The sequence below is a fragment of the Ictalurus punctatus genome, chromosome 17, assembly GCF_001660625.3.
Source record: "Ictalurus punctatus breed USDA103 chromosome 17, Coco_2.0, whole genome shotgun sequence".
Taxonomy (NCBI): domain Eukaryota; kingdom Metazoa; phylum Chordata; class Actinopteri; order Siluriformes; family Ictaluridae; genus Ictalurus; species Ictalurus punctatus.
The window spans coordinates 5,857,725-5,872,803 of NC_030432.2; the positions used below are offsets into that span (position 1 = coordinate 5,857,725).

The 15,079-nt window shown below is 41.9% G+C and overlaps 1 protein-coding gene across 2 annotated transcripts in view; it reads right to left on the reverse strand.

Moving 5' to 3' along the window:
* Positions 1-5,605: 5,605 nt before the first annotated feature.
* The window catches only part of hip1 (huntingtin interacting protein 1), a 41,822-nt gene continuing 32,348 nt past the window's right edge, over positions 5,606-15,079 (reverse strand). For both annotated transcript variants that reach the window (XM_017491049.3, XM_053687267.1), the window contains exons 16-31: positions 14,908-15,024; positions 14,610-14,711; positions 13,710-13,904; positions 13,434-13,581; positions 12,947-13,033; positions 12,634-12,741; positions 12,034-12,170; positions 11,136-11,246; positions 10,964-11,022; positions 10,713-10,806; positions 10,516-10,616; positions 10,327-10,432; positions 10,105-10,228; positions 9,541-9,602; positions 9,340-9,457; positions 5,606-7,883 (exon numbers count right to left, since the gene is read on the reverse strand). In XM_017491049.3, coding sequence (XP_017346538.1) covers positions 7,873-7,883; positions 9,340-9,457; positions 9,541-9,602; positions 10,105-10,228; positions 10,327-10,432; positions 10,516-10,616; positions 10,713-10,806; positions 10,964-11,022; positions 11,136-11,246; positions 12,034-12,170; positions 12,634-12,741; positions 12,947-13,033; positions 13,434-13,581; positions 13,710-13,904; positions 14,610-14,711; positions 14,908-15,024 — 1,680 coding nt within the window. In that variant the 3' untranslated portion in view covers positions 5,606-7,872. The remainder of the gene's footprint in view (positions 7,884-9,339; positions 9,458-9,540; positions 9,603-10,104; positions 10,229-10,326; positions 10,433-10,515; positions 10,617-10,712; positions 10,807-10,963; positions 11,023-11,135; positions 11,247-12,033; positions 12,171-12,633; positions 12,742-12,946; positions 13,034-13,433; positions 13,582-13,709; positions 13,905-14,609; positions 14,712-14,907; positions 15,025-15,079) is intronic.

A 15,079-nucleotide genomic window follows, 5' to 3' on the forward strand; every position in this document is an offset into this window, starting at 1 on the left:
ACAAGCTTGGAAGACCTACATGTGGAGATTTTCTTACATTTCTCTAGAGAAGTTCTCACTATTTTCAGATCCCTCCAGAGATTTTCAGTAAGGTTCAAGTCTCGACTGGGTCACTCAAAGACGTTGACCGAAGCCACTTCAGCATTGCCTTGGTTGTGTGTTTTGAGTCATTCTCATGTTGGAAGGTGAACTTTCACCCAAACCTGAGCAAGCCAGCGGTAACAATGGGAACTGAAAAACTGTCTGAGACAGGATGAGGGAAAAACCTAGAGAGGAACCAGACTCAGCAGGGAACCCATTCTCTTTTAGGTTTTAAAAAGATTATAAATCATTAGTGTACAGATACAGAAGAGAAAAGTCAAACCATATTAAGTGTGTTGAAAGGATGTTCAGTATTAGCATGTAGGGAATAGGAGTCCTAGGATGAGCACAGATTATAGTTCTTGGGAGCAAGTCTACAGTTGTCTTGCCTTAGATTATTTATTAAAGCAAGGGTGAGACTTGGGCATAAACTGTATCCATGAAAAACCTCCCCACATCAGCACAGTACCATCACATTACACATTACACATTACAGTGCTTCAGTGTAGGAATGGAAGTGGTCAGTTGATGAGCCTGGTTTCCTTTAGATGTAGCGCTTCGATTACAAGCCAAAGTGTTCAATCTTGGTTCATCAGATCATAGAATCTTGTTTTTCATGACCAGAGAGCAGTACTCAAAGTGAATAATAATAATTCCTTAGATTTATATAGCGCTTTTCTAGGCATTCAAAATCTCCTCAACCACCACTAGTGTGTAGCATCCACCTGGATGATGCGACAGCAGCCATAGTGCTCCAGAACACCACGCACCAGCTATTAGTGGAGAGAGAGAGTGATGTAGCCAATTCAGATTTGGGGATTATTAGGGGGCCGTGATAGAGATAGGCCAATGAGGGAATTTCTACTCATTTATGACAAGTGTCCTGAGGTTTTTAATGACTACAGAGAGTCAGGACCTCGGTTTAACATCTCATACGTAAGACCATACTGTTTTTACAGTACAGTGTCCCTGTCACTACACTGTCATTCCACACAGACCACAGGGTGAGCGCCACCTGCTGGCCTCACTAATACCACTTCCAGCAGCAACCTTAGTTTTCCCCAGGAGGTCTCCCATCCAGGTACTGGCCAGACTCAACCCTGCTTAGCATCAGTGGGAAACCAGGCAAGAGCTGCAGGGTTTAGATGATGTATTCCTTCTACTGAAGAGTCATATTTCTCTTGCCACCCAACTGTAAAGGCGTTCCATCAGAGTAACTTTTAAATTCTTGGTCACCTCACTGACTGAAGCTCTTCTCACCATTTGATCAGTTTGGCTGGGTTCCAGCCCTAGGAAGCGTCTCTGTGGTTCTGAACTTCTTCAATTTAAGAGTGACGAAAGGGTTGTCTGGAACCTTCAGATGCAGAAAGTTTTCAGTTCCCTTCCCCATATCTGTACCTCAACACAGTCCTGCCTTGAAGGTCTACAGACAGTGTCTTTGATGGTCCATACAGGATTTTGCTGAGGTTTTTTTTTTTCTCTCGCTCTGATAGTCGCGGCCAAAAATGCTTTGATTGTGTTACGGCTTTTTTCAAAACGAGTTTTTTGTGCTTTTTTTTTTGTTGAGGAAAACTACTTGAATTGGCAATTCCACGAAATTGTTTTGCACAGTGATGTTTGCTGGTAAATGAGACCTTTTAGCTGTACTCGTTCGTCACACAAGAATCAAAGAGGGCTTCAACTGAATGCGCGTCGTGATGACGTCCCATGACACGTCTTGGCCCAAGTCTGCAGGAATTTTTGAAAAATTGCAAACTTCGCTGAATATTGCAGAGATTGCGATTGCAAAATCCTGAAGGTACGGCTTTGATCTCATGGTTGGTCTTTTTGCTCTGACATGCAGAGGTTATGTGCCTTGCGCAAATCATTTCTTTAAAAAAAAAAAAAAAAAAAAAAAAACATTGTAAATGATTTTACAACCTATACATTTTCTTTATGGAGTCTTTTGCGGCTTGATAAGAAAAATTAAACTGTGCGGATGATGATTTCTATGATTTTAATTGTTAGCAATGAACACAATAATGATTTAGTTATAAAAGTTTGTTTTGGTACGTGTTGGGATTATGATTCTTGGATCTAGTCTGATTCTGAAGCAACTAACAACTTCAGAAGCATCACTGAACATTAAATGCTTAGTCAAGAAAGTATAAAACCACTGTCAGGTTGGACCTTTGGCATCATTCTGTTTACATGATCCGACCATTCAAAGAAGTTCAAACATATTCAGGGGTTTATAAATCCGTTTCCATTCTGCTTTGGGCTACAGAAAGATAAAGCACTGTTACACTGCAGGATACATCAGCTGGAAAAGTTTCCACTGGAAAACAAGACCATTAGCACAGAGTGTTTCACAAGACTGCAGTTAATATCTGTGGGGTTCTATGATGGGTGAAGGTGTCAAGCTAAAAACTTCAAAAATAACTTGCTAAACTTGTAAAACTTTACAATGGGAATAAAGATGGAAAGAAGAAGAGAGTTGTGTGTGTGCGCCATGCTACAACAGTCTAGGACCTTGTGCCTAATCTTCTCTTTGTCTCCACTGTGTTGGATTTGTTCTTCCTCACTTTCCTCTCTTTTTTCCAGGTGAAGTGTAAATATAAAGTAGTCTGTACTCTCACTCTCTGCAATGCCGCAGCTTTCTGTATTGTTTCAGACACTGTGTTTGAATCTCACTAGTGCCTGGGATACCTCACACATCTAGACATGTTTGTCAAGTCAGATTCACACTGCGTTTCTAAATCCTTTCCTCGGATGTCACATTCCCTTTCTCAGAGCAAAATTCCTGTCATCTTTTACAAAACGCTAGAACACCCAAAATTGCTCTGTGGAACATGGGAACCCGAAGCGAAAAGTGGGAGAAGCTTGATTTCTTCTCATATCTACCGCCGCAAACAGTGCGGCTGATTGCAGAACAGCCCAATTACATCAAATGTATTATTTTTAATATGTTCTTTCCCGGAGGCCAGAAATTCTAGCTCGTCTGAGAATGACTTCTAGTGGTTCTTCCACTCCAGCAGTCTCTACCTTATAACACATTGTAGAGTCCATGCCTCCCTGAATCATTCTGCTTTCTGTGCCCTTCTCATCCCGTGGCTCGAGAGTGCCTGTTAGAGCTCTGTTTATTTTCTGTGATGCATGATGGTTTGAAAAGGCAGCACGGCTTTCGTTTTCACACCAGATGCTGAAAAGTAAAGCAGCGTAGAATAAACAATACAGAAGTCTTTGAGTGACTCAACTCGTCCTATAGAGAAAATAAGAATTAGAAGTCACATGTGGGTGAAATATAAAAATTCTGGCAAGTATGTATTCATAAACTTCAAGGACAGACGTGTATCTACTGGGAAATCAATTTCTCAGCATGTCAAAACAGGATTAGACGTAAGGGACAAAAACTAAATAACTCGAGTCATATCAGAGAAGAATTTAAGTCCTTTGTTACCCTGACTGTTGACACACTGTTGAGTGTTCTGACAGATCCCGAATCAGTTATATCCATCTTCACTCTTCTACACCTGTATGTAGAAGTATATACGTTTCTAATCCTAACGATCACCCAGAAAAGGATGGGTTCCTCTCAAGGCTTCTCAGGGAGTTTTTCCTTTCCACCGTCGCCTCTGGCTTGCTCATTAGGCATCGAAATCTGCATCCGGGTTTCTGTAAAGACCATGTCACTTGTTTAAAGTGCTATACAACTAAAATTGCATGGACGTGAACTTCTAGTGGATATTTGAATGATGGCTGGATGAAGTGTTGAGTGGATGAACATAGGTATGTTATGTTATTACACACAGATAATAACCGAGAGCACTTGAATTAGTAAACTGTACATATTTGTTTCATCTTCACCCATTTCAAGGTTTGGACATGCATTTAAAATGTCCTGTCTTCTAAAGTGCTGCAAAAAAAGCATTTTCTCCCTTTTCAATGACCGTTGACGTTACACTGACAGGCTATTGAGACAAAATTATTTAAATAAATACAGACCAGGGGAATAAAGCTGTCCAATACACACATCACCAACATAACTGCCTCGTTAAACTTAACTGGTTTCAGCATATTTAACTGAAGTAACCAAACATAAGGCTTCTTATAATTGTTGTCCTCTAAGGACTGTTTTTGGCGAACGGTTTTTATTCATTGGTAGGTTTATGAGCATGAACGCCCCTTTTGGATCTTACCACAGAATCTCTGGGTTTTTGTTCTAAGGCTGTGGTTCTGAGTAAGCTTGCCTGGCTTTCAAACAATTAAACATATTCAGTAAATAGGTTAGTTGGCTCACTGAGCAACTAAGAGGGATATTGTTTGTTTTTTTTTATGTGGGTGATGTGGGTGTTCGTTTACCTTTGGAAATATATATATATTTTTACACATTTACTCAGATGCCCTTTGCTTCAAATCTAAGATTAATGAGCGTATAAATATGTAACAACGGAAAATCTGATCAGAAAACCATAATTTAGTGATAAATGATATGTAATGAAATTAAAACTAACATTATAACCCCTTGTAGATGTAATGTGGTCTATTCTGAGAGATTTATTTAAAAGGCTGTACTGAAGGTCTAATCCCCAACCCAAGTCTCAGGAGCCAAAGTCCAGCAATTCCATTATTGAGCCAAAAAAAAAAAAAAAAACCTGCATTACTCACTAATCATAATCAGTTATCCCACTTTCACACAGTCCACCAGCAGACTTGCTTCCTTTGTTATAAAGCAGAGCAGTGAGAATTGTGCAAATTACAGCATATGCACTACGTAGTGCCAGTTTGTATGCTTAGCAGATAATATCCAGTGCTCATGAAATCCCCACAATGCACTGCAACAGGTTAGTGTCCAGATGAAATAAATACACTACTGGCACTACGACTACTAAGTCACGTTTCAGACGCTTCAATTATCCAGTGTGGAGCGGCTGGTGCTGCCCCCTGGTGGTGACTCAAACCCTTTTAATTTTCAGTAGGATAAATAAAAGCAGGTTGCAGTTTATGAAAAACAGTCAAGTAAACGTATGCAACAGACATAACCTGGTCTTGATGAGTAATTCTTTAGTACCTGCACAATTCATTCATTCATCTTCAGTTACTGCTTTATCGTGGTCAGGGTGGTGATCTGTTAGGGATCCGGAGACTATTCTGGGAACACTGGATGGGACTCCCTTCTATCGTGGGGCATCATTCACACAAATATCGACACACTGATTCACACCTAGGGGCAATTTATCATAGCCAATCCATGTACTAGCATGTTTTGGGAGGTGAGAGGAAACCAGCATGAACATGCACAGAAACACAGACAGTAAAATGACAGCCACTCCGATATCTTTGAAATATACAGGAATGAAAAACACCAAAAAAAAAAAAAAACTATGATAGATCAGACAAATAATAATAATAATAACTATTATATATATATATATATATATATATATATATATATATATATATATATATATATATATATATATATATATATATATTTTTTTTTTTTTTTTTTTTTTTTTAAGAACTTGGATGGAAACCAAAGGGCTTATCATTAACACATTACTATATTTATTGAAGAAGAAATAAGAAATAAAAACACTCAGTTTAGTACATCATACAAAGATATTGTCCAAAAAGTGTTACTGAGTATTCATATAATCATCTGACTGGCTAAAGTGAGAGGCAGTTGGAAGGCTGGTAAGACTAGAAGACATGAACCAAAACAGAGGGCGAGACATGAAAACAGAGCGGTGGTGTCAATAAATGATTCAATTAAATACCCAGTGTTACAACTTACAGAAACAGCTAAAGCAGTGCAACAAGACAGGGTGAAGGTGTTAAAGACAAAGAAACACATTTTGGGCCTTCTCATACAAACAATCTCTCTCTCTCTCACACACACACACACACACACACACACACACACACACACACACAAACACACACACACACACAATGTGTCATTTCATACCTGGTATTAGTAGAACAGCTTTCTGTTACATGCACACATCTCAGCACTGTATGTGAACATTTGTTAATGTCAAATGAGTCCATGTTTGTCTGCCTGCTTTGCTTTATGAGGGAGTTGAGGTAATTGAAGACTGGAAGGACATGAAACTTGTAAATATTGAAGCCAGGTTTTTCAGGGGCCCAGTTGTAGGCTGTGCTCATAATACAGTGGTGGTCTACAAGGCTATCTGGTCTAGATTGCTTTAGCAAGGGGAGGGGGCTAGCACATCTTTATATCATAAGCCTCCTTTGTTTTGTTTTTTTCGTTGTTGTTTTTTTTTTTTTAATGTTCACGGTGTCTCTCCTTTCTGAGTGTCCTCTCTCTGGACCACACAGTTGGAGAAAATTGTGCTGGAAGCTCCAAATGACTCGTCCAACATAGACACACCATACAGTATTTCCATCATTAAGGCATCACCAATCCTTTAGAACACCAGTCCAAGGCTACAGCCGTTAAAGGTTTACTGAGGGAAATGTGAACTTTAACCTTTTGGAAGGCACAGATGTCTCTCCTCACATGTGCTGATGTCCTGTGTGTGGACGTGGAAAAGGAAGTACAAAGAGGAAGTCAACATACACACCAGTGGTATTAACACTTGACAAGAGTGTAAATAAAGGCTACCAGAGGTGCTACTAATGTTGTCTACGGGCACCAGAGAAAAACGGTCAGTCGAGGAGAAAGTTATCGAGAAGAAATGAGCTCAGAGTCCTAGGTTCTCTCGTCAAACATCCTCCTTTTGCAGCAGAGGGTCATGAAAAACAGTCTATTCGTTTTCAGCCATGGACATGAAATTAGATGAAATGTGTTGTGGCTGACGTCATCGCTGACAGAACACTTGTGGGATTATAATTCGATCCCATTAACCAAAATGTGATGTGTATTAAACATTTTAAAACCGTTAAAAGCCCAGTCAGGCTACTTTTCAAGAAAAAAACCCCAAAAAACTACTGCTCAGGAAGCATGGTTAAAAAAAAAACATCTACCAAATTGAAAAATTTAAAAACACTGCACGTACATACACGCAGAGGAAGCAAGAGAGGGAGAAGCCGAGTTTACTTTACAGTTTTCAGGCAGTCGCTAGTGTTAGTGCGGAGGGAAGCCTCTCTCGTGGGCCATACACTCACTCTATCAGCTCAGAGTCCAGAGCAAGGCCACTGTGTGGAGGAGGGTCAGCAGGGGACAGTTCAGAGAAGTCTAAGCAGCTTGTTTGACGGGGCGTGTGTCCACAAACCGAGGAATGATTTCTGGAAGAGGTGGTGGAAGTCACATGCTGCTGCTGCCTTGGAAGCGGACCGGTCCGGAAACTCACGACGCAGTGTCAGTAATTCCTGCTCGCCTTGTGTGACGCATGTCGTCGTGGAATTGTGAATGAGAAAGAAGAAAAAAAAAAAAGAAAAAAAAAAAAAAAAAAAAAAAAAAAAAAAAAGAGGTAGAGGACAGGGAAACTCGAAAAAAACAACAGAAAAAACAACAACAAAAAAAAGAAACCCGACAGGTCAGTAAGGGTGCAGTTTTCCCTCTGCCCACTGGGGGGTGCCACAAATACGTTCCATGCTGCCTTTAGGCTTCATCCTCCTCTTAAGGTGACATTGTCTCCTCTTTTGCTCCTCCTGTAAGTGTTTCTTACTCCACAGGGAGGAGCAGGAGTAGGGTTAAAGTAAAAGCACCTTTTTTTTTTTATTTGGCTTTTCGTTCATTATTAAAGGATAAAAGATCTGAAGAGAGTGAAGAAGAGAGAAGGGGGAGAGACACTGAGGAACAAGTGAGTGCCAGAGAGCTGGGCTACTGCATGGGGACACACCTCATCCCGTTCCTATGGAGACAAGAAAGAGAAAGAGCATGTAGGCACATGTTAATGTCTATATTCTGTTACACACACTATTAATTAGGCGCTTTTCGCTCCCAGTAGCTTAATTGTTGTTGCAATGATTCGAGCTGACTGTCATCAGGATTCACCGTTGTTAAAGTGCGCAGTGATGTCACCATAGCAACAGACTAGGACGATGCATTTTCATCAGTTGGGTTTAAGCAAATCAACCATCTGAACATAAGGTTTGTTTCTGTGTGCAGAGCAGGTGGACCAAAGTGCAATGTGTCATGCAAACGTTACAGCAATATTTATTTGATAAACACATTTTATCAGAGAAAATTGCATAATGGGGGGAGGGGGACAACACCCACACGTTAAACACGAGTAAACGTTGTTGTGCTATTAGGAGAGTTATTATAAGATGTCTACATCAATTATTTACTTGTTCTTTAATCCCTACTACAACCATGCCAAAGTTTATGACTTTATGGTTTTTTTATTCGCTGCATATTAGTTTTTGAATATAAACGTGAGGGCTTACACGACAGATTTCTAACAGGCTATTAAAAAAAATAAAAATAAAAAACACTATGCGCATAGGTAAAATATGGTTTCAGCATGCACAGACGAAAACGTTTTGTATACTCCTGACCTCACATGGCTATGGCATTGTAGGGATTCAGGATTGGGACTAGTCATCTCTCAGGGCTGATTTACACACATTAGGTTGTTGTGCACTGAAGTCTTCGTAGTTGCACGTAACACGAGCGTGTCCTTTAGGGGACGGTGTGAATGTTCAGAAAAATAGAAACTTTTCTCTCAAACGAGAAAATTGTGGAAGCCAAAAAACAAAGCCTGTGTTTCACTTTAGAAATGATAAATAGAAGGTAACACAGGCATAATTTTGTTTAGGAAAAAAGTACTTTTAGGGAGGCGAGGGGAGGGACGGACGGGTCTTGTGATCGAGTGCTCACTGAAAGCATTTCTGACGTGCTTTCACTCGTCTGTATTCAGCAGTATTGTGCGGTTCATGTACTGAAGCAGTTCCGTTTAACCAGTGCTTAAATGACCGATGCTTTCAATTTTTGTAGTTGCTGACCTATTATATATTTTTTTGGGAGTCGGTAAGAAGAGAAACAAAGTATACGTAATTTAAACAGCCGGTATAAATTCTCACACTTAATATTCGAGATGACACAATATTCTCTGTAGTTTTCTTTAAAAGGAAACCATTATACGATAAATGTGATCAAATCGCCGTGTGCGAGGCAAACATGAAATGCAGGGGGGACAAAAACTTCATCTACTTGCTCATACTGTTGATTTATAGCTGTCCGTGCAAAGGTTTTTTTTTTCTTTTCATAGAACGATTATACAATGACCTGGTTATTTATTAGACTTTTGACCAAGTCTGAGTGTATATCTACCGGTGTTAAGTGGTACTGAAATGTTGCCTTACCCTCCTGTTCCTCACCCCAACCTTCAGCCACACCAGCCAACTCGTAGTGCTTCTTCCTCAGCTCACCGAGACGCTCGCGTTCCTTCTGAAGCTGTGTCTCCAACTCCAACACACGCACCTGCAGCAGACACAAGCAAAGGTTAGGACTAGCACGTGCTCACGCGCTCACAAATACACAGTTTCAGATCTACACACGGATACCTGGGAGTCCATCTCTTTCCTCTTGATCTGTGTAAGTGTCATACTGGTGAAATCCATCGTGTCTGAAATGAGTCATTTAAAATGGAACAATGAGCTACATGAACTACATCAACACATTACCACAGATAGATTCTCTGGCTGGATGATCAACCTCAAATGTCGTTTTACATTCTAACCTACTTTCCATTTACTTATTCATTTACTGTACACACAAGCAGCGAAAGCAAAGCTTCTGATTTCGATTCAGATGATCTGATCCGTGAGTCAGAATGCGCCGCAATAGTAAGCCAACATACCTGTTAATCTCAGTACTTGTTACTTTTGAAAGAAATGCAACTGCTAAATCTACGTAAGCTATATTTCATGACATGGATGTGTACGGTTTTGACTGACAAAATACATCTTAGATGTGCACATACAGGATCTCACAAAAGTGAGTACACCCCTCACATTTTTGTAAATATTTGATTAGATCTTTTCATGTGACAACACTGAAGAAATGACACTTTGCTACAATGTAAAGTAGAGAGTGTACAGCTTGTGTAACAGTGTGAATTTGCTCACCAGTTTCCTCAATCTGGGATTTTCCAGACTTGGTTGAAGCCACAACGCCTGCAGTTGCTTGAGTGACTCCTCTAGATGCCTGCTGCAGACGAGCGAGGTTGGGACTGTCCTTGTCTGCCTTAACCTTTGTGAGTATGCGAGTCATTGGGAAAGAGAGGATTAATCATGACAATTGCTTTAAATCAATTTTTCGGTCAGATCGTTTACAGAGTTAGTGTGCACCTTTGATGCAGCTACGAGCTGAGCTGTACTAGCGGCTATCTCGTGTGAGCACACCATCAGCTCCTCATATTTCCCTTTCCCTTGCACCACCAGATCAGCTGCATCACTGCACACACACATTTAGAAATCTGTCAGTGGTGTAAAACTTGCCTGTGGGGCAAAACTCACACACATCAGAAGCAAACTTACACCATCACAGTTGCTCCCCAGCCCACAGCCTTGGACGCCGAGATGAGGCCTTCAGTCCAGCGGGAGTTCTTAGCATAGAACTCTTTTATAGTTACTGCACCCTGAAAATGGGCGACAACGTTTAATCAGAACTGTACAAAGTCTCCGATATGCTGTGCTTGTAGCGCTACATCAATCACAGAAAGCCTCGCACTCACTCTGCCCCCTTCCACGATGTCGCGCTGCAGATCTTTAGAGGCCAACACCAGCACTTTAATGGCCTGCATGAGCTCTGTGCAGGAGGCCAGAATCCTACAGGAAGTGACCACACATACGTTTCAATTCTCACTCATCAAAGAGCATCCCCTTTAGGGTTAAAGTGACTGTCCGTCTGGGTTTACGTCAACCGTTCCGACCAGAAAAGTTCCACAGAGGTGAAGACGCAAGAAATGTGTACAAACGGCGTTACCTTTCATTCACTTCCATTTTGACACCAGAGTCGACAGCGCGGGACTTGTTCAGCATTTCCTGTTAAAGTGCGAAAGAGAAATATAGAGAGAGAGAAAAAAAAAAAAGAACAGATTTATTATGCATTATGCTTTATTTACGATGTTCCAGTCGGTCACTGATGAAAAGCTCACCTCTATTCTGGAGACAGCGGACTCCACAGCCGCTGAGGTGGCTGCCATCTCCTTCTCCACCAGATCACCCAGTTCTCCCTGCTGCAGCTCCAAACCCCGTGGCCGCAACTTCTAATCTCACACGGGGAGGAACAACACGATCAAGAGAGAGCAAGAGAGAGAGAGAGAGAGAGAGAGCCAGAGAGAGAGAGAGAGACTACAACAGTGTTTGTCTCTGCATTTTTTAACAGAGCACTTTGTAATTATTAAAGCCCTCTGAACAGGAACAAAAAAAACAATACAAAACACTCCTCAAATCTAAATTCCTACTCTTTCTCAACTCTCCGAATTCAGCAAGCGACGTCAAATCAACATGGCTGTACACGGCATCGGTAGCACTTCTTACTTTTAAATGAGCTGTGCTGTATATACACAAGTATTTACTTCAGAGTGATCAACCTACACATATTTGCTGGTTAAACCTATAACACGGACTATACAGTTAGCTGTTTTGAGGAGGAAAATATACATCACTCATCACAGTTAGCTGGCCAGGCCATTGCTAACAAAAGATGAACATGGTAGCTGCACTTTTTGAGGACAAAAACGTCACTGTTCTGATCTCTGACGTCCCACTTCGGAGACACGTCACATGCAGCATAGGTAAGCTTTATGAGCTGGCATTAAAGACGACGGGGCCAAGTTGAGCAGCTCTGTAACCAGTAAAAGGGCAGAGCAAATTTCCAGAATGGAATTTTATTCATTTTTTTAAATTAGCCTTGAATGATGCCTCAACTGCATGGCATATTTCTGATTCTCTGATCACTTTTGTACATCTTCAAAACTAAGTATGTTCAACGGTTTGGTTCGGTCGGTGAGGGAGTCCATTGCTTTTGTAAGCAGAGAGCAGGTACATTACCTGCGCCGTGGCCAGCACATTGCCCAAAGCTGCTCGGAGTCCACTGCTGCCTGCTGTAGCCAGAGAGTCCTGCTCCTTCAGCTGAGCGATCAGAGCCAGGGCCTCAGTTCCACATGTCTTCACACTAGATGTTAGAGCTGCTCATACACGTACACAAATATATCGAGGAAAGATTAAGAACCAGAGAGAGAGAGAGAGTGTGAGAGAGAGTGTGAGAGAGAGAGAGAGAGACGAACAGACAGCAGTACAGACTTGTCTGTATTTGTTTTCTATAGTACACGCCCGGATTACATCATGGATGACTCGTAATGGTTTTGGAGGCAGCTTGGTGTGGAGTTGGGCACCTCTAATTAATAACCATAAATCTTCCCCACCTTATCAAATTAGAAAGTGAGTCACATTAATAGAGAACAAACACGACGCTGAAGCTTTTACTGTTTACTGCGTAACACATGCAGCACTGTCACAAGTGTAGTTAGCTTTTCTTTTTGTGCTAGTTGTCTTTTCAGTTAGTGTTTTCCATGAAACATGTCATCATTACTATAAGTAAAAAAACAAAGCTCTATAAGTGGACGCTAGTGCCCCGTGGCTTCCACTCACCGTCAGCTTGTTCCACTGACACCATGTGGGCAGTGGCGCTGCCTTGTACAATGGTATCACCCACCAGGTGGGCCAGCTGAGCCACGGCCCGCACCAACTCGGACACATCTATCTCACACACACACACACACACACACACACACGAGACAACAAGGCTCAATATTATCAAATGATGGCGTTGTCCAGCGTGTCATCAATATAATATTTCCTAATATTTTGTATAAATATTCTAAGCACTATTTGTTCAGGCTTTAATGCCTGACCTTCCAAGAACATGAAACAGCGGGTTATGAATTTTTGTTGGAGAACTCACTTGTGTTATCAGATACGAAGCTGTCCTTGGCAGACTGTAGTCTGTCCACACACTCTAAAGCATTCTGGCACCTGGGTATAAGGTAATCTACATACAGACAGAGGGAGATCGAGAAAAAATAAGACAAAAGTTCATTGATGCAAGTAAACGTGTCAACAGGTCTTCTCTTTTCTATGATACTTTGGCAGTACTGTAACTACATACTGCCAGGCCAATAAAGCTTTAAATGGAGCTGAATTAAGACAGGCAGAGAGTAAGACAGGAGAGAGAGAGAGAGAGAGAGAGAGAGAGAGCCTGTCTGTCAAGCTGTCAGTCAGGCAGCATTTACACACACCCTGCTAGACACAGATTTTTTTCATTTTTATTTTTACAGATTTTATATTTTTGAACAAAAATGTGAGCACTTCAGGAACTGGCAGGCTTAAGGACTAAATGGTTGATAATTAAAGGTTTAAATGTTTAAATGTGTGTAGCTCTGGGTTCTAACCGGCTGAGCTGGTGCAGCTTATGTGTGCAGGCTCATCCAGCTGCGCCAGACTGTCCTGGACAACCCTATCTGCCTCCTCCAGTGCTGCCCTCAGAGCTGCCCAGCGTACAGAAATGAGCTCACTCTCCAGAGCCTGTTCACGACTCTCCTACACAGACAAGAAAAGAAATGGGTTGAACTCAAACAACTAGCCGAGTGTATGCGCTTCTTGTGAAACCGAAATGACTCGCTGTCCAGATAAATGGACTATGGACCAACATCTAGCCAGTTTTTCACCTTCTCATTGAGCTGATTCTGTAGGGCTTCAGCAGCCTTCACGCCACTCTCCCTCTCGCCTGCTAGACTGCTCTGCACTCGCTCCAATTCCACCCCCAGTCCTGCCAGCTCCACATCCTTCTGCGTCACGGTCTCCACAAGCCCGGCCTTCTCGGTCTCCAGAGCCGCCAACTGCACACTGAGCTCCTCACTTAACTAGAGATACAGGCAGAAATAAAAAAAAAATGTAAAAAGTTAAAACCATATTCAAACTAGATTATATTTTACTTGAAGGGATACTATAAACGTGTTTCCATCGTGGTTTATGCGCAGGTCTTCGAAGCGAATAAAAATAAAAAAAAATTATCCACCTCAACTGAGCGCACACGTTTTTATTGCGCATTTTGGAGATCTGCTGTTTCCACTCAGCGCTATTCATGCGATATCTTAAAATTCGCATAAAAACACATGAATGTTGACATGTACACCCGAGCTATGAGGTGTCAAGACAAGCTATCTATCTGTTGCAATTTATCCCCTGAACAGTGTTAGAGAGAAAAATCTTGCTAGAATACACAACATCAAAGTAAAACAAAAAAGGTAACGACAGATACATTCCCCAGAAGAGAACATAGCAAAGGATTCTCCTGAATGTACCGTCTGAGCACGGCCTTCGCTCTGACGAGCGCTGAACTGCCATGCATTTCTCAGATTAGTCGGTGGCAGCTGTCTCGCTTATCACTGCTTCACTCTTACGGAGCGACAGCTACGACACGGATGCCGTTAGGAGGAAGCTAAACCGCTCCCGATAGCTTTGCAGACGTTTCAGTCGGAATAGACAGCATGACGAAAGGTTGGAGATGATGTAAATGAGTGATGGAAAGGAGTTGAAAAGAGGAGCAGCGGAGCAGGATACCCCACCTTCTGGGAGGAAGTCATGCTGGCTTTGAGGGTTTCTAGTTCTGTTCTGCTGGTAACTAGGTCAGCCTGAAGCACTTGGAGCTGCTCTGCTTGGGTTTTCTCCTACACACAAACACACACATTCACAGAGGGCAATATGACTCATGTAGACAAGGATGCTATCAGGGCACTCTCTCCTACAGACATGCACTGGGAACAATTTATGGCATGCACATAAGGATACTACAGACATACTCGGGGAGAGTGTATGAGTGTGTGGGTTCCTGGGAGTGTATGCAGGCATGCATGTATACACAACCTGTTGGCTGACTGCCTCCTGAGCTGCCTTCAGTCGTTCCTCCATCTCCCGCCTCACAGTCTCCACCTCATCCTGGGCTGCACGGGCCACCGTCATCTGCCGAGTCACTTCTGCATTCTAACACACACACACACACACACACACACACACACACACACACACAGTACAATTA